This window comes from Engystomops pustulosus, chromosome 4 (assembly GCF_040894005.1).
Source record: "Engystomops pustulosus chromosome 4, aEngPut4.maternal, whole genome shotgun sequence".
Taxonomy (NCBI): Eukaryota; Metazoa; Chordata; class Amphibia; order Anura; family Leptodactylidae; genus Engystomops; species Engystomops pustulosus.
Window position 1 is genome coordinate 78,955,561 of NC_092414.1, and position 18,104 is coordinate 78,973,664.

Below are 18,104 nucleotides of genomic sequence, written 5' to 3' on the forward strand. Positions count from 1 at the left end.
CTTGCTGATCTTTCGACTCCTTTAGCTCACTTAAGTATAAGATATATTTCTACTAGCTTGAAATCTCTATCAGGCTCAGTAGTGAACAGATAGATATAATTTAATGGATGATCTTAAAATATGCCATGTCGATGCGGGCTGTCCTGTTATCCTGAAATATTTTTGTAAATTTTTCCATTTTGATTACAGTTATGCAACTTTTAGTCTGCTTGATCTTAAAAGTATCCTACAAAGTGTTCCCAAGACACTGGACAAACTTATTCTGCACATGAACAGTGTTTTCAAAGAGAGATCCGAACTTTTGCAAGAAACATGGATGAAGGAATGTTGTGACATTGTAGGACAAAATAGAGACAAAATAGAATCTATAATGCCAGAGGATGAGGTGAGTTAAACATTTACACAAATTACTAAAAGACAGTGGTGGTGGCCTTTTATTATTCCAATGTGTAGTATATGTGGATATCACTGCGTCTCATATATACTAATGTGTACTGGTTTTATTGCAGACAAGCTCTAGAATATCTTCACTAGTGTGGGATGATACACTTTCTAGCTTTTGTGCCATTTCAACTACTTATTTTTTCGAAATGCAAAGATACCAGGGCCAACATCGTCTCTACATTTTCTAAAGATGCTACATAGATAGATAGTTAGAGAGGTAGGTAGAGAAATAGGTAGAGAGAAAGATAGATTTTTGCTATGTTATAGATAGCTGGATAGATAAGCATAGAATTGCGCTATAGCCTGCTCCAGTTCCTGGAGCGGCTATAGGTAGTGTGCAAATGCAGGGGAGGAAGGGTTTCCCATGCTGCCTCACACCGCCATGTACTTCCCCTTTACACCCCTCCCATACCCAGGGGAGCACGGCCAGGAATTATGTCTATTTATGGGCTTGTGTACCAGATTTACCATGAAGTCATGGAGTTAACAAGTGTTATTTATTGCAACACAGACTCTTTCTAAATTGATTAATGCTTCAATGTTAAGCTCCTTAAGTAATGTTTTGCTATGTAACTGAAATACAGCACCATTGCATCCTTTTCTCAAAATGTGTATATTTCCATACATGGCCTGTGTGACATTTGTTGCTTTGTTACTTATACATTTACTAACTTTTTCTACCTAAATTTACTTTTGAAAAGCAATATGCCTTTTTTGCATGACACTGTATATATATATATATATATATATATATATATATATATATATATATACTTGTATAGGTGTAGCATAAAAGCAAAGCAGTGAGTTTCTTCCATGTATTGTTTTTCTACTAGGGATTAAGGAGAAGGAAAATGGATCATTTATTCTGCAGCTTGGCAACTCTAATGTCCAATCTTCAAAGACATATAGTGGAGACCTCTCTAACTGACCTAGTGGAAATGATTGATACCTACTGTGAAGGGAATCGGTATAATGGAAATTATCCATCTGACAGTTTGTGGTACCCAGTGAAACCTCATCTTATTGTCTTATTTATGGTATGTTTAATCTATCATATTTTTCATAGAATTCTTAGTGAAGCAGTTAAAATATTTCAAGAAATCTCTCACCCGCATCCTCTCTTACTCTCCTTTTTGCCTCTCTCTCTTTTTACAGCTGCTTTCCTCTCTCTTCATCTATACCCCTCCCCACGCCCTATCTCAATCTTAATCACTTCTAGCTTTCTTTAACCTGTCCAGTAACCTTCTGTGCCAATGTAAAAACTAAGTAGGACAACATTTCACTTTTAGATTATTCAGGCCTGCAGTAGTTTAAGGCACTGCTAGCTTACATTGACAGTTTAATGATAATCTGCATTTATTTTTCCTTGTATGTGTTGTGTGCGGGGTATTCGGATGACATGTGAAAGATGTGACAGCGCTCTTTGTTTTCATCTAATAATGGCACTTAGTCAGCAAGTCGGATAAAATCTCTTTGATGGTTTGAATTACAAATCGTTATTTTCATACAAAGCATAAATATGTATGTTGACAGTGTCATGCAACACTAACTTCTGTCATTCTTAGAAAAATCCTGGCACCAAATCTTTGCTAGAAATCAAGCCCATTTGCCGAGCCGTAAATACAGATGGCGATTAAGCATCCTTGTGTAAGCTGAACAGGAAAAATACAGCACAACACATGCAAATATTTGACAAGCACATTTGTTTGTTTAATATATATGGTACATTTTCCAAAGTGAATTAGGTTTTTCTCAGCATCTTTTCTATAAGATGATCCCCCGACTAATGTGGCACTAGAAATGCATGTCATTAAAAGGGATGTGTCACTTTTCTGACATTATAGACTAAATAAATAATTGTGTGCCCAATAATGTAACAGTTTTTTAAAATCTTTCCATTTTATTCTTAAATATAATGAAATATTACAGGGCTCTATAATAACTAATATATCCCCTTTATTTATGGTCTAACCTTGCTACATTTAAGTCAAAGTCACAGTTTAGTTGTTAAATTACCAGATGCTTTGTAAACACTAAGGCTATATTCACACGGCTGCGGCTGTGTACGGGGAGAGGAGGAGGAGGTGAGCGCAGCTCACCCCCGCCCCTCTCCATAGCAACCTATGGCACACGGCGCCGTATTACGGGAAAAGATAGGACAGGTCCTATCTTTTTCCCGGGTACGGAACGGTACGGTGCCGCACGTGTGCTGCACCGTACCGCTCCCGTAGGGGGCCGTGCGCCCATAGAAGTGTATGGGGGACGTATATCGGCCGTATATATGTCGGCCGTATATATGTCCCCCATACGTTAGTGTGAATGTAGCTTAAGGGTCATTTCATATCTCCGTTTTTGTCCATTATTTTTCATTATTTTTTATCATAAGTCATTGTGAGGCCAAAGTAGTGATTGAACACACACAACATGTGCAAATCCATCAATTATTCTTTACCTCTGTGACATCTGCATGCCTAGTTTTATCTAACATTGGGGCCTCCTCCGCACAACCATTAGGGGGGTCATGATCTGGATGCAAATTTGGCCCAATAGTAGTTTATGGCACATGGGCACAGTGTAGTGAGCACACTGTGTTCCAATGCATTGTGACTGCGTCAGATGACCACCATGAGACATGTGCTATATTTTCCCATTTCACTTTGGTGACCTCTCGGCTTTCTATGGAGAGCGGTGAGGACAGCTCAGCCCTCCTCTTTCCTCTGTGTCCTCCAAAGTTTTGTGGATCTAGCTTATTAAAATGGGAATGTTCCCTTTTGTTTTGGAAGAGGATATTTCATGTCTACATTTATACAATAAAAGGATTTAAAGAGGTAGACAATAGACAATTTTTAATTCATCATGGTATTGTGTTTTAAGCAAGATAATTTTTACTGTTGACTTCCTTTTTCACATGATTTAAGTCTGTTCTTTCCCTCTTATGTGTTGTGATCCATCTACAATAATTGTGATGACAATTGCCATTTGATATGGTGTACCATGATGCCATAGAAAGTCACCATTAAGTGATTTTAGGAATGGTGAATGGAACTGTATGTGCTCTGTGCACACATGCAGCTTATATTGGTGTTTTTATGCTTCTAATAAAATATAAACTTCTCTTTTGGTTGCTGAACCCTGTTCCACACATCTTGAACATTTCTATCTTTATATTTCTTTTCTTTAATGGTAAGACAAGTTAAAGTTTGTTTAATTGGTATTTCTTTGAGTGATTTCAACTTTTAAGACTTGTGACTGGAATTCACATTTCACATGTCAATTAGTGAGCTTTTGGTCCAGCTAAAACCATGAAGATTATGTAAAGCCTTATTCTTTAGGTGATCCTTAGACGTCCACTTTATGACAAGTACAAATTAAAGAAAAATGACTTTCCCATTGAAATTGACTTTTCTTTTGGAATTTTAATGAGTGGATTACATGCCTTGGTTTAAAGTTCTGCATCCTTATTGCAAACAAATACCAATTCTTAAGGAAATATGGTAATTATTCCATAGAAATGGCAGTTTGTAAAAGTATTTTGGGTGCTAGGAGTGGTAATGAGCTATTTTTTAATTGAAGGATCTAGATTTTTTTTTTATAGTAGGGTGCTAACAAATGATATCTGCCCATTATATAAGCCAAAATGTACCACTGGAGTAGTATTACCATAAATCACTGGGAACCTTAGCAAACTACAAAAGTGATTTAATTCTGTAGTTCTAAAATTCTAATTCTGTAGTTCTAAAATTCCTTCCTAATGATAGGGTTCTTGTTTTTCTGTTACAAATCCCCAAATATAATGCAACTAATATGGCTTTTAAGAAATATTACAAATTTTATTGCTAAATTTTATTGAAAAGTAACAATGAAGTCCTGACTTTATACAGTACTACCTGCATAAATGTTTATGGAGCTTCCTACCATTGGTTGTGGGAGGTAATTTAATGCATCAGTACAACAATTTATAGGACATCTAACTCAGCATTATTCTAGAACTATAACTTGTTTCATCCAATCTCAGTTAAATGCATATGATCTGATTTCAACACACTGCCCTCATTAATTGAGGCATTTTATCATGTTACACCCAATCTGAGTATTACCCAGAGACTGATCTCATGTGTTCACAAAAGGTCAGGCTTCCTGAAACCTTCAGGGTAACATCAGCATCTATCGACTCCCTTTTGAGACCTATAAGGCTCCTCCCTTTTTCCATCAAGCTGCATCTTTTCCATGTCACTTCTCAATTACTACTTTTTTGGGTAGAAGGTTCAAGAAATGTACTACTTTTTTTTACGATTAATGAAAATTAAGCATACATATTTTAGTCAATTTTATATATAAAAAACTTTAATAGTCATGCTTAGACTTGCATTAGCTATTTCTATGGAACATGAAATGGCTTCCTTGCCAAAAACAATGTAATAATACATTTTAAAACTTTCGGTAATAGCTCTTCTCTTTCTAAAATAAAGCCAACAATAGTGTGTTTTTCCTCCTACAGAAACCATTCATAAAAGAATCAGATATCTGTTTTAATCCATCTGTTGAAGAGATTGTCTATGGCTTTGACAATGTAGTAGAAAATTTAGTTATCAGTGTCCAGCAGATGCCAAGAATTGAGAATTTTCTTTTTCAGGTAATGTATTACAAATGCATTGTATTCTTCTTTCCTTATCAATTAGCCCAAAATAAAAAAAAAATAGTAAGGCATAGACCTGGCAACTCAGTAGAATCTCATTATTGACTAGTCTGTAAAGAAAATCTGTGTGATTGTAGACACTAATTCTAGGGTATGTGTAATACAAATTACTTTTGTTTAGATTTTTCTCTTCTATGTCATGAAGTGTTCGAACTTTAATAAATAAATAAACTGTACATTAAAAGTAAAAATCACCACACCAACCCCATTTATAGAGTATCACTGTGTCTGTAAGGCCCTGATCATAAAACAAAATCATTATTGAACCCGTACAATGAGCGGAATAACATTTTTATTTTTAAAAAGTACCAAAAATTATGATTTTTTACCTATCTTGTCCCATATAAAATGCATTAAAAAGTGATCAAAAACATATCTATACTAAAATGGGATTTTATTTTACAAAATTAGTACATGTATATTAAAAATATAGAAATTTGGTATCACCTTAAATGTACCGACCCAAAGAATTAAAATTCCATATATAATTTTTTATCAATAAGGCATAGCCACCCCAAAATAGTACTACTGTATATTGAATCACATTCTGCCAAAAATAAGCCCTCACATGACCACATTAACAGAAAAACTATTATTTTATAACTCTTAAAAGTGCGCCAATGAACCAAATAAAAATGCTTAGTCCTGTAGGGCAAAACTAGATACTGCAAGGCCTTCCTTCCCTCCTGTCCTTCACTTTGCGCCCATATAACAAGTGACATCCACATGTCTTCATACTTGAAGAAATTGCATAATAATAATAATCATAATCATAATTTTAGGTGAGTTTTTAATTTTTATCTTTTGGGAATGTGTAAATTTTAGGGTTAAGTGAAGGTTTAGGAAGTAAGAGTTCTCCTTACAGAGACTTCCCCAATGTAGACAGAGGCCATCTTGTAGGTGTGTGGAGACTTATAGCCAGGGGATTATGGGAAATATGAAAATATGTTTTTCAGGATGGAAATGTATTTTATTTGCTACCTTGTAAGGCAGCCTCCTTAACATCAAGCGTGACTTTCAAGAACCCTAATGACATGATGTGGGAGTAAAATCAAACAAGTGTATCTAAATATTTCAGAAGGAACAGATTTCAAACTGTAGACAGCACTGTTTTGACATGGTTGTGTCTCTTCAATACAGCTTACAAACTGCTAAATGAGTGCATTACCAACATGATTAGGCCATTCTAAATGTCACCTGTATTTTGAAGGTCTCAAAGGGTTTACAATCACAGGGGTTTCTAATATTATCTATTTCAAACCTTATAAGAAACAAAAATGATACCCAGAAAAGTCAATTCTGTAATCTCCTTGAAAATACAGAAAACCAATTTTTGATTTTACGCCGTGTCACATAGTAATAAAATATTAAGACATTTTAAAAATTATGAAAACATAAAAATTACATATGTTAGTAAGTAATTTGGGTGGTAAAACTATCTGTTGGAAAAGGAGATCATTTAGAATTTTGAAAATGGTAAATTAATCAAAAGTTTTGTAAATTTTTGTTTTTATAAATAAACACAAAACATATCAACCAATATATCAATTTACAATGAATATGAAATAAACATGTGATGAAAAAGCATTCATAAAACTACTTTAGTAAGTTAAAGTGTCTGAAAGTTATAACCATATAAAGTGACGCATGTCAGATTACAAGAAAAGTTAAGTTACAAGATTACAAGAGAAGTTTAGAAGTTAATATGTGCCTCTTCGATTCTAGTTTTAGACATAAAGGGCTGTATTTTATTTGTTATATTGTAGTTTCATTTGTAGTTTGGGAGGCCTCTTTATTGATTAACTGTTTAATGTTTCTTATTATTTTTATGACTACTGTTATTTCAATAAATCTTCTGGATGCTAAATTAGACCATCTTGATTTCACAGCAGTGGTGTATAAATAGTTTCTGATTACAATGGTTGGTCTAGGGTACAATATAATCACATTTTGTAGTCATATAGTGAGGCATACATATTAATAATCACTTATCTCTGTTGGGTCATAAGCACTTTATTCATGTTGTACACTATGAGCTACTTACAGAAACAATGGCTTCATAATACTTACAGATTTATGGGGGCCAACAATAATCATATTCTGTAATATGAAGAAACTTCAATATGAAGGGAATGAAATATAAAACACAATGGGGAAGATCTGTTACCACATTGTCTGATTTCTTGTACTGCTTTATGAGACTTTTTGGTCTCAGACGGGACTTTTAGGTTGAGACCAAAAAGTCTCAAACAGCAGTACAAAATAAACAAACAATCTCCCGCAACATATTTATATTTTTGAATATAGCAGTTCAGATGTTTTTAAATTCTACTTGCTCCTGATCTTAAAAACTGATAATCCTTTATCCTATATATAGAATTTGCATATAGCAAATATAGTAACTTAAAAAAATACATACTAAAATATGGCATTGTGAAATGTACCTCCATGAGGATTTTTAAGAGCAAAATGACCAAAGTTTACTTATATTGTGGATCTCTTAAACAATAATGACAAAACTATATTAAAATTTAAGAAAATATTCTCATAACCCACATGTGCTGATTGGAGTGTCTGTTATAGTAATTTTTGAGTGTATCAAAAATATTTCATAAATAAACCTACCTCACATGTAATAACTAAAATCACTGATTTTACCCTGGTAGCTTGATAATCTTATGTGAGTGGGGGCATCATCAATTCTTGGGGAGAAAAGGGATTGTCCCGGGGATACATTTTATGTTTGAGCTAAATTAATAACTTTTCTTAACTGGCAGTTGAATCCTAATATATTGTTTACTTTATGATGTAGCTATTACATTTTTGTGGAAATGAATGTAAGCCCCCAAAAATTGAATTTGTTAAGATAAGTTTAAATTATGTTTTTGCACCAAATTTTATATAGTTTAATGATAGCAAATGCAACCAACATATTGTATGCTGTCAGTCATCGACAGCATATATTAAACTGCTAGCCTGAATCTGATGGATTCATAGAAACAGGTGAATAATTCTTAAATCTGTCTCTGGCGAGCAAGCTAATGCCTGCTCATTACTGCTTCCAAAAATAAACAATGGAGGTACTTGTATCTGCAGGCTGTAGATAATCTGAAAATCAAATACATCAGCTCAGTACAAATCCATGAAGAGATTGTCCTGTCAGCCAAGGCGAGAATAAAGGCTGTGATTGAAAACAACATGCATGGTCCAAGCAGGTTAGTACCTTTTATAAGCCTTTCCATAATGTGAAGCAGAGGTTACAAAATGAAATGTTTCTAAGCAACATGTACTCAGACCTGGTAGTCCATGAAATCCAAATCTACCTATTATTTAAGATACTGTACAGAATGTTGCCTTTGATATCCATGTGGGGTATTTGTTTATTCTCTTCTTACCATATATATATATATATATATATATATATATATATATATATATATATATATAAAATTCCTTTATTTATATAGCGCACACAGACTACGCAGTGCTACACACACACACACACACACATATATTTATATATATACGTATAGAGGATAATTCCATATATAAAAAATACAATAATTGCTGTCTACTCTACTGTATTAGGCTGTATATTGAAACGGTAATCGGAATTCATGTTCGTCTGTTATGGTGAAATACTATTTTAGAACTATATAAACAGTGGGCTTATGGGAATCCATTTTTCACCAAGCTATTTAGTCCATTAGTAGAATTTATTCTCCAGGCAAGCTTCCTGTAGAATTCACTACTGAGTAGCAGGTGTATGATTCCAAAGTGCCTTTACAAGTGGCTCAGCAGGGCCTCCCAGCCATGCGTCCACAAGAGACAGCTCATCTGTTTAATCCTTATGTTTTAGTCAACCTTCCTTATTATGCAGACAGGGTTCCTGATGCTCAGCTGGATTTTGACTCTCAGAATGAATTGATGGGATGCTTTGATCTTGGCCGTGCATTGCATCTGTTTCATCTTTCATCTTAATGCATGATCTTGCCAACCCCAACTATTGCTCCTTTTCAGCTAAATCTATCAATATTGCTTTGTTCTCTTGCTTAACAATCAATGATTGGATGGTAAACCTATGTAGATATAGAATGGAAATACAATATTAAACTCCATTCATCATTTGACTGTATGTTAACCGTTGTATGCCTATGACATATATGTATGAATTTCTACTAGTGAACTAACAACAATTCTCAAAGTCAAACACTATCAATTATACCTAAAAGACAGAATTCTTTAATCCAAGATTTCTAGCCCTCAAGTGGTTTTACTTTGACCAATTTCATCTTTTGGCCAACCAGTGATAAGATTGATGAATCAGATTATTACAAAAACACAGTTTAAGTTTTCTGTTACCTCAGGCAATAGATAATTTAAAAAAGACATTTTATCCTCAAATCTCTATTATATGTTAATCCATCCTCAAATACAAGTGACCACTTTTTGTTACAATACCATTAAAACTAATTTTTCTTTATTTTTTAATGGGAAGAGATGAAGAATGATAATGGATTTGGCACTTAAGGTCTAAGAATTCTCAGGTCTCAGATGTTGTTTGTAAAATCAAAGCCAAAATTAAACTGGTATAGAAAATGAAAGGTTCTTTACAGTATGTTTGTTAACTGCATTAACCATATTGTTTTATTATTTTTACTATGATTTTTCTTACTGCTGCTAATAAGGTAACTCAAAAACCATTGGTTATCTTATGATTTTCTCATGAATTTCCTTAGGGAGTCAAAAGTAAAATAAAACCTCTCTAAAGGAAAATAAAACTTGATGAGATAAAAATCCCTTTAACAAATCCAAATAATTTCTTATACTATAGAAATGGGCCTCTCTCTCTGTCTTTCTCTCTATAAAGATTGGTTACATTGGCAAATCCTCCTGCATTTATATTCAACACAGTGAAACACAGCAGAATGTGATTTAAAAAGTATTTTCATTTATGGTATTTTTAAAGTATTCCATAATTATGGAAAACTACAAAAGTACCACTCCTGGTTTGTCTTTCAGCAGCATCACTTTATATTTTTGCTGCCTGAGGACTTCAGGTAATGCAAATTTTGGGAAGATAAATTTTCATTCTTCCTGTTCATCCTCAGGGAGCACAATACAAAGCAGTGCTACCTGAGGATGAACAGGAAATGCAACATAAACAATTTATGTTCAAAAAATTTTACATCAAATGTTCTAATCTAATTCTACCCAAAAAGATGTTAAGCCAGCAAAACCTATTCCTAACATAGGAAATAGGTATATGAAAAGGAAGGGTGGAGGGTTTTGAGGCTTAACAATTCTAAGATCAGTTTGTCATTCAGTTCAGTTCTATGATACTGAAGGAGTTAGCTGAGTAAAATTCTTTCTTAGACCAAGTGATTAGAATTGTAGACTCCTGATCTCTGGGTGTAACTTTTATATGGTAGATAGGGTTTACATGTTTTTCTCTGGGAAATCCCCTTTAATGAGTATAAAATGTACAGAATATTATAAAAAATTTAGGGGAGATAGTTCAAAATAAGCAAACATTGTGAAGAATTCTAAAGCTAAATATAACACATTATGGTAGCAAACAAGCCTAAAACATGAAATATCTTTCTTGACCTCCACGGACAATTAGACAGCAACACAGTTTTTTCAAGAAAAATGGCCAGTCTTTTATAGATGTCACTCTCTGCCAGTAACAGTTCATGTGGCACTTTATAGCTTTATGTCTCTGGTGTAGTTAGAGACAAATTTTTTTCTAGTTGCAAAGGGTGACCTTGCGTCCTCTGGGAGGAGGGGTAGTAAAACTGTCACAACATTTATTGTGTCGGCCATTTATCTACCGGGATCATGCCTCCATAAATATTCTCTTTATCAAAGTACATGAGCATTGTCCATACTCCTTATTAGTTGACTAGTGTTTCGACTTAAAAATGATCCCCAAATATTTACTATATTGCATGATTTGACCAAGTTCCAAAATATTTTTTTCTTCAAAAATATTCTTATCCTAAATGAAAAAACTGTAATTTGATTCATGTTTATGTACATTCAGGTCCACAAACTATGTCAACGAAGAAGACCAAAATAAATTGAAGAATATTATGTTCACTACCTACAATTCAGTGTAGATTCTGTAGATTTTTATGAGAGAATAATTCTAAAATAGATGAAATTCTTGGCACCATCATATTCCTTGCCAGTCTTTACAGATCATGGGGTATATAAACAAACATAAGACATAATAGAGTAATACCATGGTCATATGAAACAATAGCAGGCGCTTGCAAGAGGTTACAGTCTATGAGATGAACATTAATAGTAGAATTAGAAATAAACTTTAACAGCAAGAGAAATAATTGGTTCAAATAATATGACCTCTTAACAATTAAATGATTGCTTTACTAAGGATAAGGACACTTGTTTGTATCATTATGTTGCCTTTTTTAATTGTAGTCATTATTTTAATGTGCATTTTTTTCTTTTGGTAAACAACTGAACCTCACAAGAATAACCACAGAAACACAACAGAAACATTTTGTTTGTAGTTTAGTGTGTGACCTTCTGAGCAGAGGAGATGTCAGTAGAGAAAGCATACAAGTCCACTGCTAGAGCAGGTCCATGTCTTATTTTTATTAATATTTCTCCGCAAAATAAGAAGCTCATATCTACAATAAAGCCTATTTTGACATAATTTGTGTTAATGCTTTGCTATGTAGATATATAGGCCAAAGTATTGTAAGCTTTACAAAAAAGATTATGCCTTATACAAAGCTCTGTTCCTACAGGCATTCATTGTATGACTGTGCCATTAGTGAGTTATAAAAATGTCCAAAATTGTAGTAATGTGTTTGTATGAAGGTTTGTTATTTTACACATTTATATTCAGTGCCTGATTAATTACTTAGAAAATGAGTTATATTTGTGTCCTTTAGATATACTCTGGTGTACAAGCCTTTTCTACATCTGCTCTCACCTATTATTCAAAGACGTCTGAAAACATTAGTACAAAAAGATCTTTCACTTGAGGTCTATGCCAAAGAGCTGGACAATATGCAAAAACTGGCATCAGATGTTGCTTTGTTGCCAGTATATGTGCCCATGAGAATGCTGCTGATGGATTGCTCAGAAATAAATCAGGTAATCTTTGGAGACCACTTATATTAATTGTTTATTATTTCATGTAATGTGGTTATGGACTATTAGTGTCATTTAAGAGTTTTTAGATATTTAGCAGTCACGAACCTTGGGAAAATCCCTTTAAAGGGAATGTTTCTCCAATTTTGGGTTTGTCTCATTAAAACCAGATAACAAAATACATACGTTTTCTAAACTTTATTTTTATTTTCTGATTTTATATATTTTTTTCTATTTTCTTTCCATTTTATAGGGGCTGCCATTTTTATTAAGCCTAGTGGCCAGATTGAGAATTTCAGGATAAAGTACTTTAAAAAAAACAAAATAATGATTATTGTAAAAGAATATAGATGGTGACATGGCTAATTTAATTCACATATAACCGTCCAGGGCAAAATCCATTGAACAGGTGAATACATTGTAAAAGAAAGAAAAACATAAACCAAATCAATGGGTTTTACCATAATTCCTTTTTTTTTGAAGCAAGTTCTAAACTTTTATTTGAGTTTGGTTGTGAAGTGAAACACATTGAGCATTCCCCCAAACATGAATAAAGACATAGAGGAGAATTTGCCAAGTGCTGATGCATCTTTGTATATCCCACTCCTTACCCACATGTTGTAAAGGGGTGGGGAAGTCACAATTCCTGAGACTTTAAGTCAATGCAATCCTTTAAAATCCTTCCCCCAATATATTTATTTTTGGATAATATTTTAGACACTGGACACCTACATATGAAATGAAAAGGCTTTCATTGAAAATGATGGGATCACATGGCCTTATATCAACTGCCATCACTAATAGAACCAGGCATTTGGCCTTCACCATAGTTCAGTCCTCTGTTAATAAAGTATACTCAAAGTAGGGGATACTCTTCTTCTACATACATACAATAAAATAATCTGTATTATTATACACATACCTTTATAGAGAAAATGGATAGGTTTTGTCTACAACAGTTGCCCTCTTGAATAGCGGAAGTGCTGCTGCTGAAGGACTTGCAGACCACAGGTTAAGTTTTTACATTTCCCACTTTCCTGCTCTAAAGAACCACATGGGTAGATTTAAACAACACAGTGATTCTGTCTGTCCATGTGTCTTCAATGTAGGTATAACATCTTTATAGGCTTTAGCAAATGTAAGACATCTAGAGGATGTTTTGATATTAAATGCCATCTACTAATACTGAGAATACTCATGGCTGTTGCAAAGTAATAAATGATGGTAATCTCTTCAGCACTAAAGTGAGCCTGAGATGCCCCTATGGCACTAAACAATAGAAAAGTAGATCAAGGTAGAAGGTTTTCTAGACAATGATTTACTATTGTCTGAGATCTATTTTATCACATGCCTTTATGGCTTTTATGTCACAGACAACCTCATAACAGAGGCAATTCAGCTTTTCAATTTCATTTTATTTACCATTTTCAATTTCCGAATTCCTATTAAAATGTCACTTGAACCTGTAAACTGAAGACAAAATCACTATTTACCCATGAGTTTTGCTTTACACGGGCATTCCGGGCAAAGCATAGAACAAAATGTATATGACAATTAGTGTATGTGGGAGTCTTTGTGGCAGGTTGAGCAGCAGCGCAGGATATGGTAAAATATAACCCAAAACTAATATAATGGCTGCTTTGTATATTCCTGTCATTGTAAACACTTGCATTACTGTTATAATGACATTGTTAAATCATTTTAATGTGTAAAAAGGCTATTTTAGAGTTGTCACTTCCCATATACCTAGAGAAGACGTCGACACCCACTAATAGCTTCTCTGGGCCTAATTAAGACTAATGTACTGGAAAAAGATGCCTCTCGAGTGCTAGTGAGATTGAATTGCACAGATTTTTGTCCCTAGAATGCCAAGGTTATTTTTAAATAAAGCTCTCCTGTATATGTAATGTATGGATGCGTTTTTGTAATCTCTTATTTATACTACAGGTGAGGGAAGGAGATGCACACTCGACAGTTTTACATATGTACAAAGGAGGAAACCTAAGGCCTCTGTAATTGCTCGTGATATAGGGATGTGCTCTTGGTCCCATATCAATCTTGTCACTCCTCAGAAAGCAATGAAAGATAATAAGTACTATTCACCTGATTGCCTCCTTGCTCCGAGACAGCTGGTGACGCTTGTCTTCCTGATAGCCAAGAGTCTCAGATCTAACACAGGGATAAAGAAGAGCTGGGAGCTGGCTGAATCTAAATTTGACAGTAGATGGCTGTGTAGAGGGTCAGGAGGGATAGAATTTGTGACATGTATGAGAAAGGAACAAAATTTATCTATGATTAGATGTCGTGTTGTCTGCCTTTTTTTTTGCTACAGTGGATGATTGATCGTACCCGTCAGCTGACTAATATCATAATTAACAAAGTTGCTACTACATCTGAGAAGTTTAATCGAAATATTTGCCAGCAGTATGATGGCATTGTCACAAAAATCTCTGCCATTGCTGAATCGACGTCTGCCCTTGTAGATATTCAAGACTACATTCGCAAGCTAAGGACTGTGGAGCTCATGGAGATCGAGGTAGGTTTTCTACTTTATTTTTGTAGCCTCTAAGATGACAATTTATCTTCTGTTCATAATATTTGTAGCCTATGGAAATGTATTGTGAGACTGGTCAAATGTATCAGAACTTTATAGGTTAAGTACAGCTTTGGAACATCTATGTCTATGACCCGCCATTGATAGACAGTCATAAAACATGAACTGATCGCGTTTAAAACCTCCCTTACCATTTACTTTTGGCTTTAAAAATAATTTGTGCCTCTGTGAATTGTCAGTGTTTGGTTATTTTCCTCTTTGCTCAGCCAGGCATCTATTCTGCAGATGATGTTGTGAAAATGCCACAATGACACATGGTTAATGAGCGTCACTGCTGACAGTGACTGAGAGACGCCTTGTAGCATACATTAATAGTAATGCAACTTGTAGGGAGTTGAAGGGTAAAAGCGCACGTTATTTATATATTGTCACTTTTTCAGCTTACCAGTTGATAAGTCAATTTAGATTATAAATAGGGTTCTTTATGGAGGTGATCCCACTGTTTCAGAGGTTATCAAGTCCATTATGGTAAGGTTTAAAGTGTACATTTATCTTGTGCTTTTTCTAATTTCTCATCTGGTACAGTGGCAGCTCTTGGGAGCACATAGCCAATGGGTGTTTTTTATTTTCCATATTATTTCTTGCTGTTTTATTACTAGTCTGGCTTTTCGTGATTTCTCTTCTTTGCTAGAGATTCAGTCAGTGTTATACAGCTAGTGTAAAGGTGGGACATGTTGGTGTGTGTAAGACTTTGTGCTTTTTCTAATGGGGCCATTAATGGGGCTTTTACTGTGTGTTAAGCATTAAGTATGTTGGCAGACATTTAATGAGATTGCTAACCTCTGTCCTCTTTGCTGGTGGATTTGATGCAAATGCTGGTACATTTCTTTCAATTTTCAGGATAAACTGGCAGTAGCTGCAAAGAACCTGCTTTTCCTGATGGACTATGCATCTTTATCAAAGGAGGACATTATTCTAAACGGAAACACGTTTTCTTGGCCTCAGAGAATCATTCCTATCATTAGTGGCAGGTAATGATGGATACTAGACAAACGGATTTCTTTCATATACTTACTGTCAGCGAGAATGTAATAGAAGCTTCCTATGCTGAATATAAAGAAGAAGTGGATTGATGATGTCACCACAGCTTATACAGAAGATTAGTCTGCGGGAAAATGTGACTGTTGTTTTAACCTAAATCCAGTCATGTTTAATATAATTGAGATTTAGCCTATTGTTATAAGTTAGCTGGATGATGAAAAGAGAGGGAGGATTAGAGGCTAGTTAAGCCGGTGTCACAGCTGATGTACAGTATATTTTAAACAGGATTTGCTTTTTGGAATTGTTGGAATGACCTCTCTACTAATTTCAGCGGAATATTTAATTTTAATGAAATGTTAATGGCAGATAGAGATGAGACATTAGCAATGCATAGGGAAAGTACAGCCCACGTCCTTCTTTTATTTTTTTGCATGCGAAATGGGTAATAATAAATGTCCTGCAGGTGATGGAAGCTCTAGCAGTTTTAGCGAAGATTAAATTTGATTGACCTTTATTAGGGTGATTAACCTCTCTGAAATTAAAAGCCGCTTCTAAATTATTCTGTCCAATTTAAATGTGAACAGAGAAAAAGTAGCATACCAGTAGAGAGTATAAAAAGAAGATTCCATTTCTTCTCCTCCCCCTTTTCTTATGTGCTTTGCAATCACTTTGTCAGTGTGACACGATTGCAGAGGGAGCATGATGGGGCTCTGGCAAGGCTCGCTCAGTGGCAGAAGGATTTCACAAAGCGCTTGGCTGATGTGGTCATTGAGGTGAAAGACTTTCAGAAGAAAGAGAGAATGAGCGAGGCTACTACTTATTTACAGAAACTCAGCACCATCAACAGGAGAATACAGGAGTTTCTGGAGGAGGTAGGTTCTGCTTTTAACACGCTATAATAAAGAATATAGCAGTATTCTCTCTCTTTCCTAGATTTCATTCACTGTCACTATGCTTTCTTAGCTTGTTCTCAGTATAGCTAAATGAACATTGTGCATGCAGTACACAATATTATATGTATATATAATGGATAGCTTTCTACAATGAAACATCAATTGTATTGTGTCTCATTTAAAGATGAATTTTCCATAAAATATAAACATTTAAAACAAATTAATAAATAATACAGATTGTTTTTTGTTTGTTGTTGGAACCCTATCAGTAGATAGTCTCATCAATCTATCATATTAGACTTTATGTTATTATCAGATTTCTTTATATGTGTAACTTACATCTTAAGGTATCTCTCTTAAGCTGTAAACCATTCTGATGATATGATATGGTATAGATCTTCCTATGCTTTATTCTCTTCCTCTTATTGAGCTTTCTACCTACAACCTGACTATCTATGACTTGGTTTCTCGCTTTCTCTTTGTCATTTTCTACCTACTTCCACTATGTACCCATTCACAGAGAAGCTCTACAGTCACTTCTACAACACTCATTTTTTTCTATCTCATTCTTACATCATGTACATCCCAGCTATACAACACTATAAGAACATACGTATATTTACTAGTGACTTTGTCTTACATTTTTATTAGCCATATTATCTTGGAAAGCCCATTTTTCCATGGTTTATAGACTATATCTCTATCTTGTTTGGCCAAATGACATATGAAAAGGTAGTGTCATGGCTCTGCTAGTTTTTCCATTGCCTTGCTGCTGGCACGTGGCAGATTGTTACTATACACATGCTCATTTGCACCTTTATCTAAATTAGCCAAGCTGTGTAGTCTTCAATGTCTCCTAGTCTTAGACAAGTGAATCCTGTATTATCCTAAAATACCTAGCATTAGAGCTGAATGAAAATGTGTGCAATGTACTGATTCCCTGCTTTGTGTTATATATTACTATAAGCATAGCACAGCTGCATTGGAATCTAAGTATATGCTAATGAGTACCTGTGTAATGAATGCCTAATAAAGTGCATACGTGCACATATTACAAATACAGAGCCAGGGTGAATATTAAAATGTTACATTCTCTTAGCAATCAGGTTACTGGTAAAATCTCCAGTCCAGTTTTTTTTTTTGCTTAGGTAGCACAATAAAGACCATAATAGAATAAAAACTCCTCAAACATACCTGGTATTGTATAAAAAATAAATTGTCTACTAAGTGTTTCCATAGAAGAATTACTAAACAGCTCATTAGCATAGCTGTTTAATTGTAGTGTATAGCATGTTGGTGGAATTCAATTGCAAAGCATTTTGGCATTGCCCCTGCTCATTGATTT

The 18,104-nt window shown here is 34.4% G+C and overlaps 1 protein-coding gene across 3 annotated transcripts in view; it reads left to right on the top strand.

The window, feature by feature from the left end:
- Nucleotides 1–18,104, top strand: part of LOC140126705 (dynein axonemal heavy chain 3-like) — an 883,215-nt gene that overhangs the window by 159,462 nt on the left and 705,649 nt on the right. For all 3 annotated transcript variants that reach the window (XM_072146467.1, XM_072146468.1, XM_072146466.1), the window contains exons 10-17: nucleotides 190–385; nucleotides 1,281–1,484; nucleotides 4,946–5,080; nucleotides 8,240–8,358; nucleotides 12,070–12,274; nucleotides 14,604–14,807; nucleotides 15,726–15,856; nucleotides 16,543–16,738. In XM_072146467.1, the coding sequence (XP_072002568.1) occupies nucleotides 190–385; nucleotides 1,281–1,484; nucleotides 4,946–5,080; nucleotides 8,240–8,358; nucleotides 12,070–12,274; nucleotides 14,604–14,807; nucleotides 15,726–15,856; nucleotides 16,543–16,738 (1,390 nt within the window). The remainder of the gene's footprint in view (nucleotides 1–189; nucleotides 386–1,280; nucleotides 1,485–4,945; nucleotides 5,081–8,239; nucleotides 8,359–12,069; nucleotides 12,275–14,603; nucleotides 14,808–15,725; nucleotides 15,857–16,542; nucleotides 16,739–18,104) is intronic.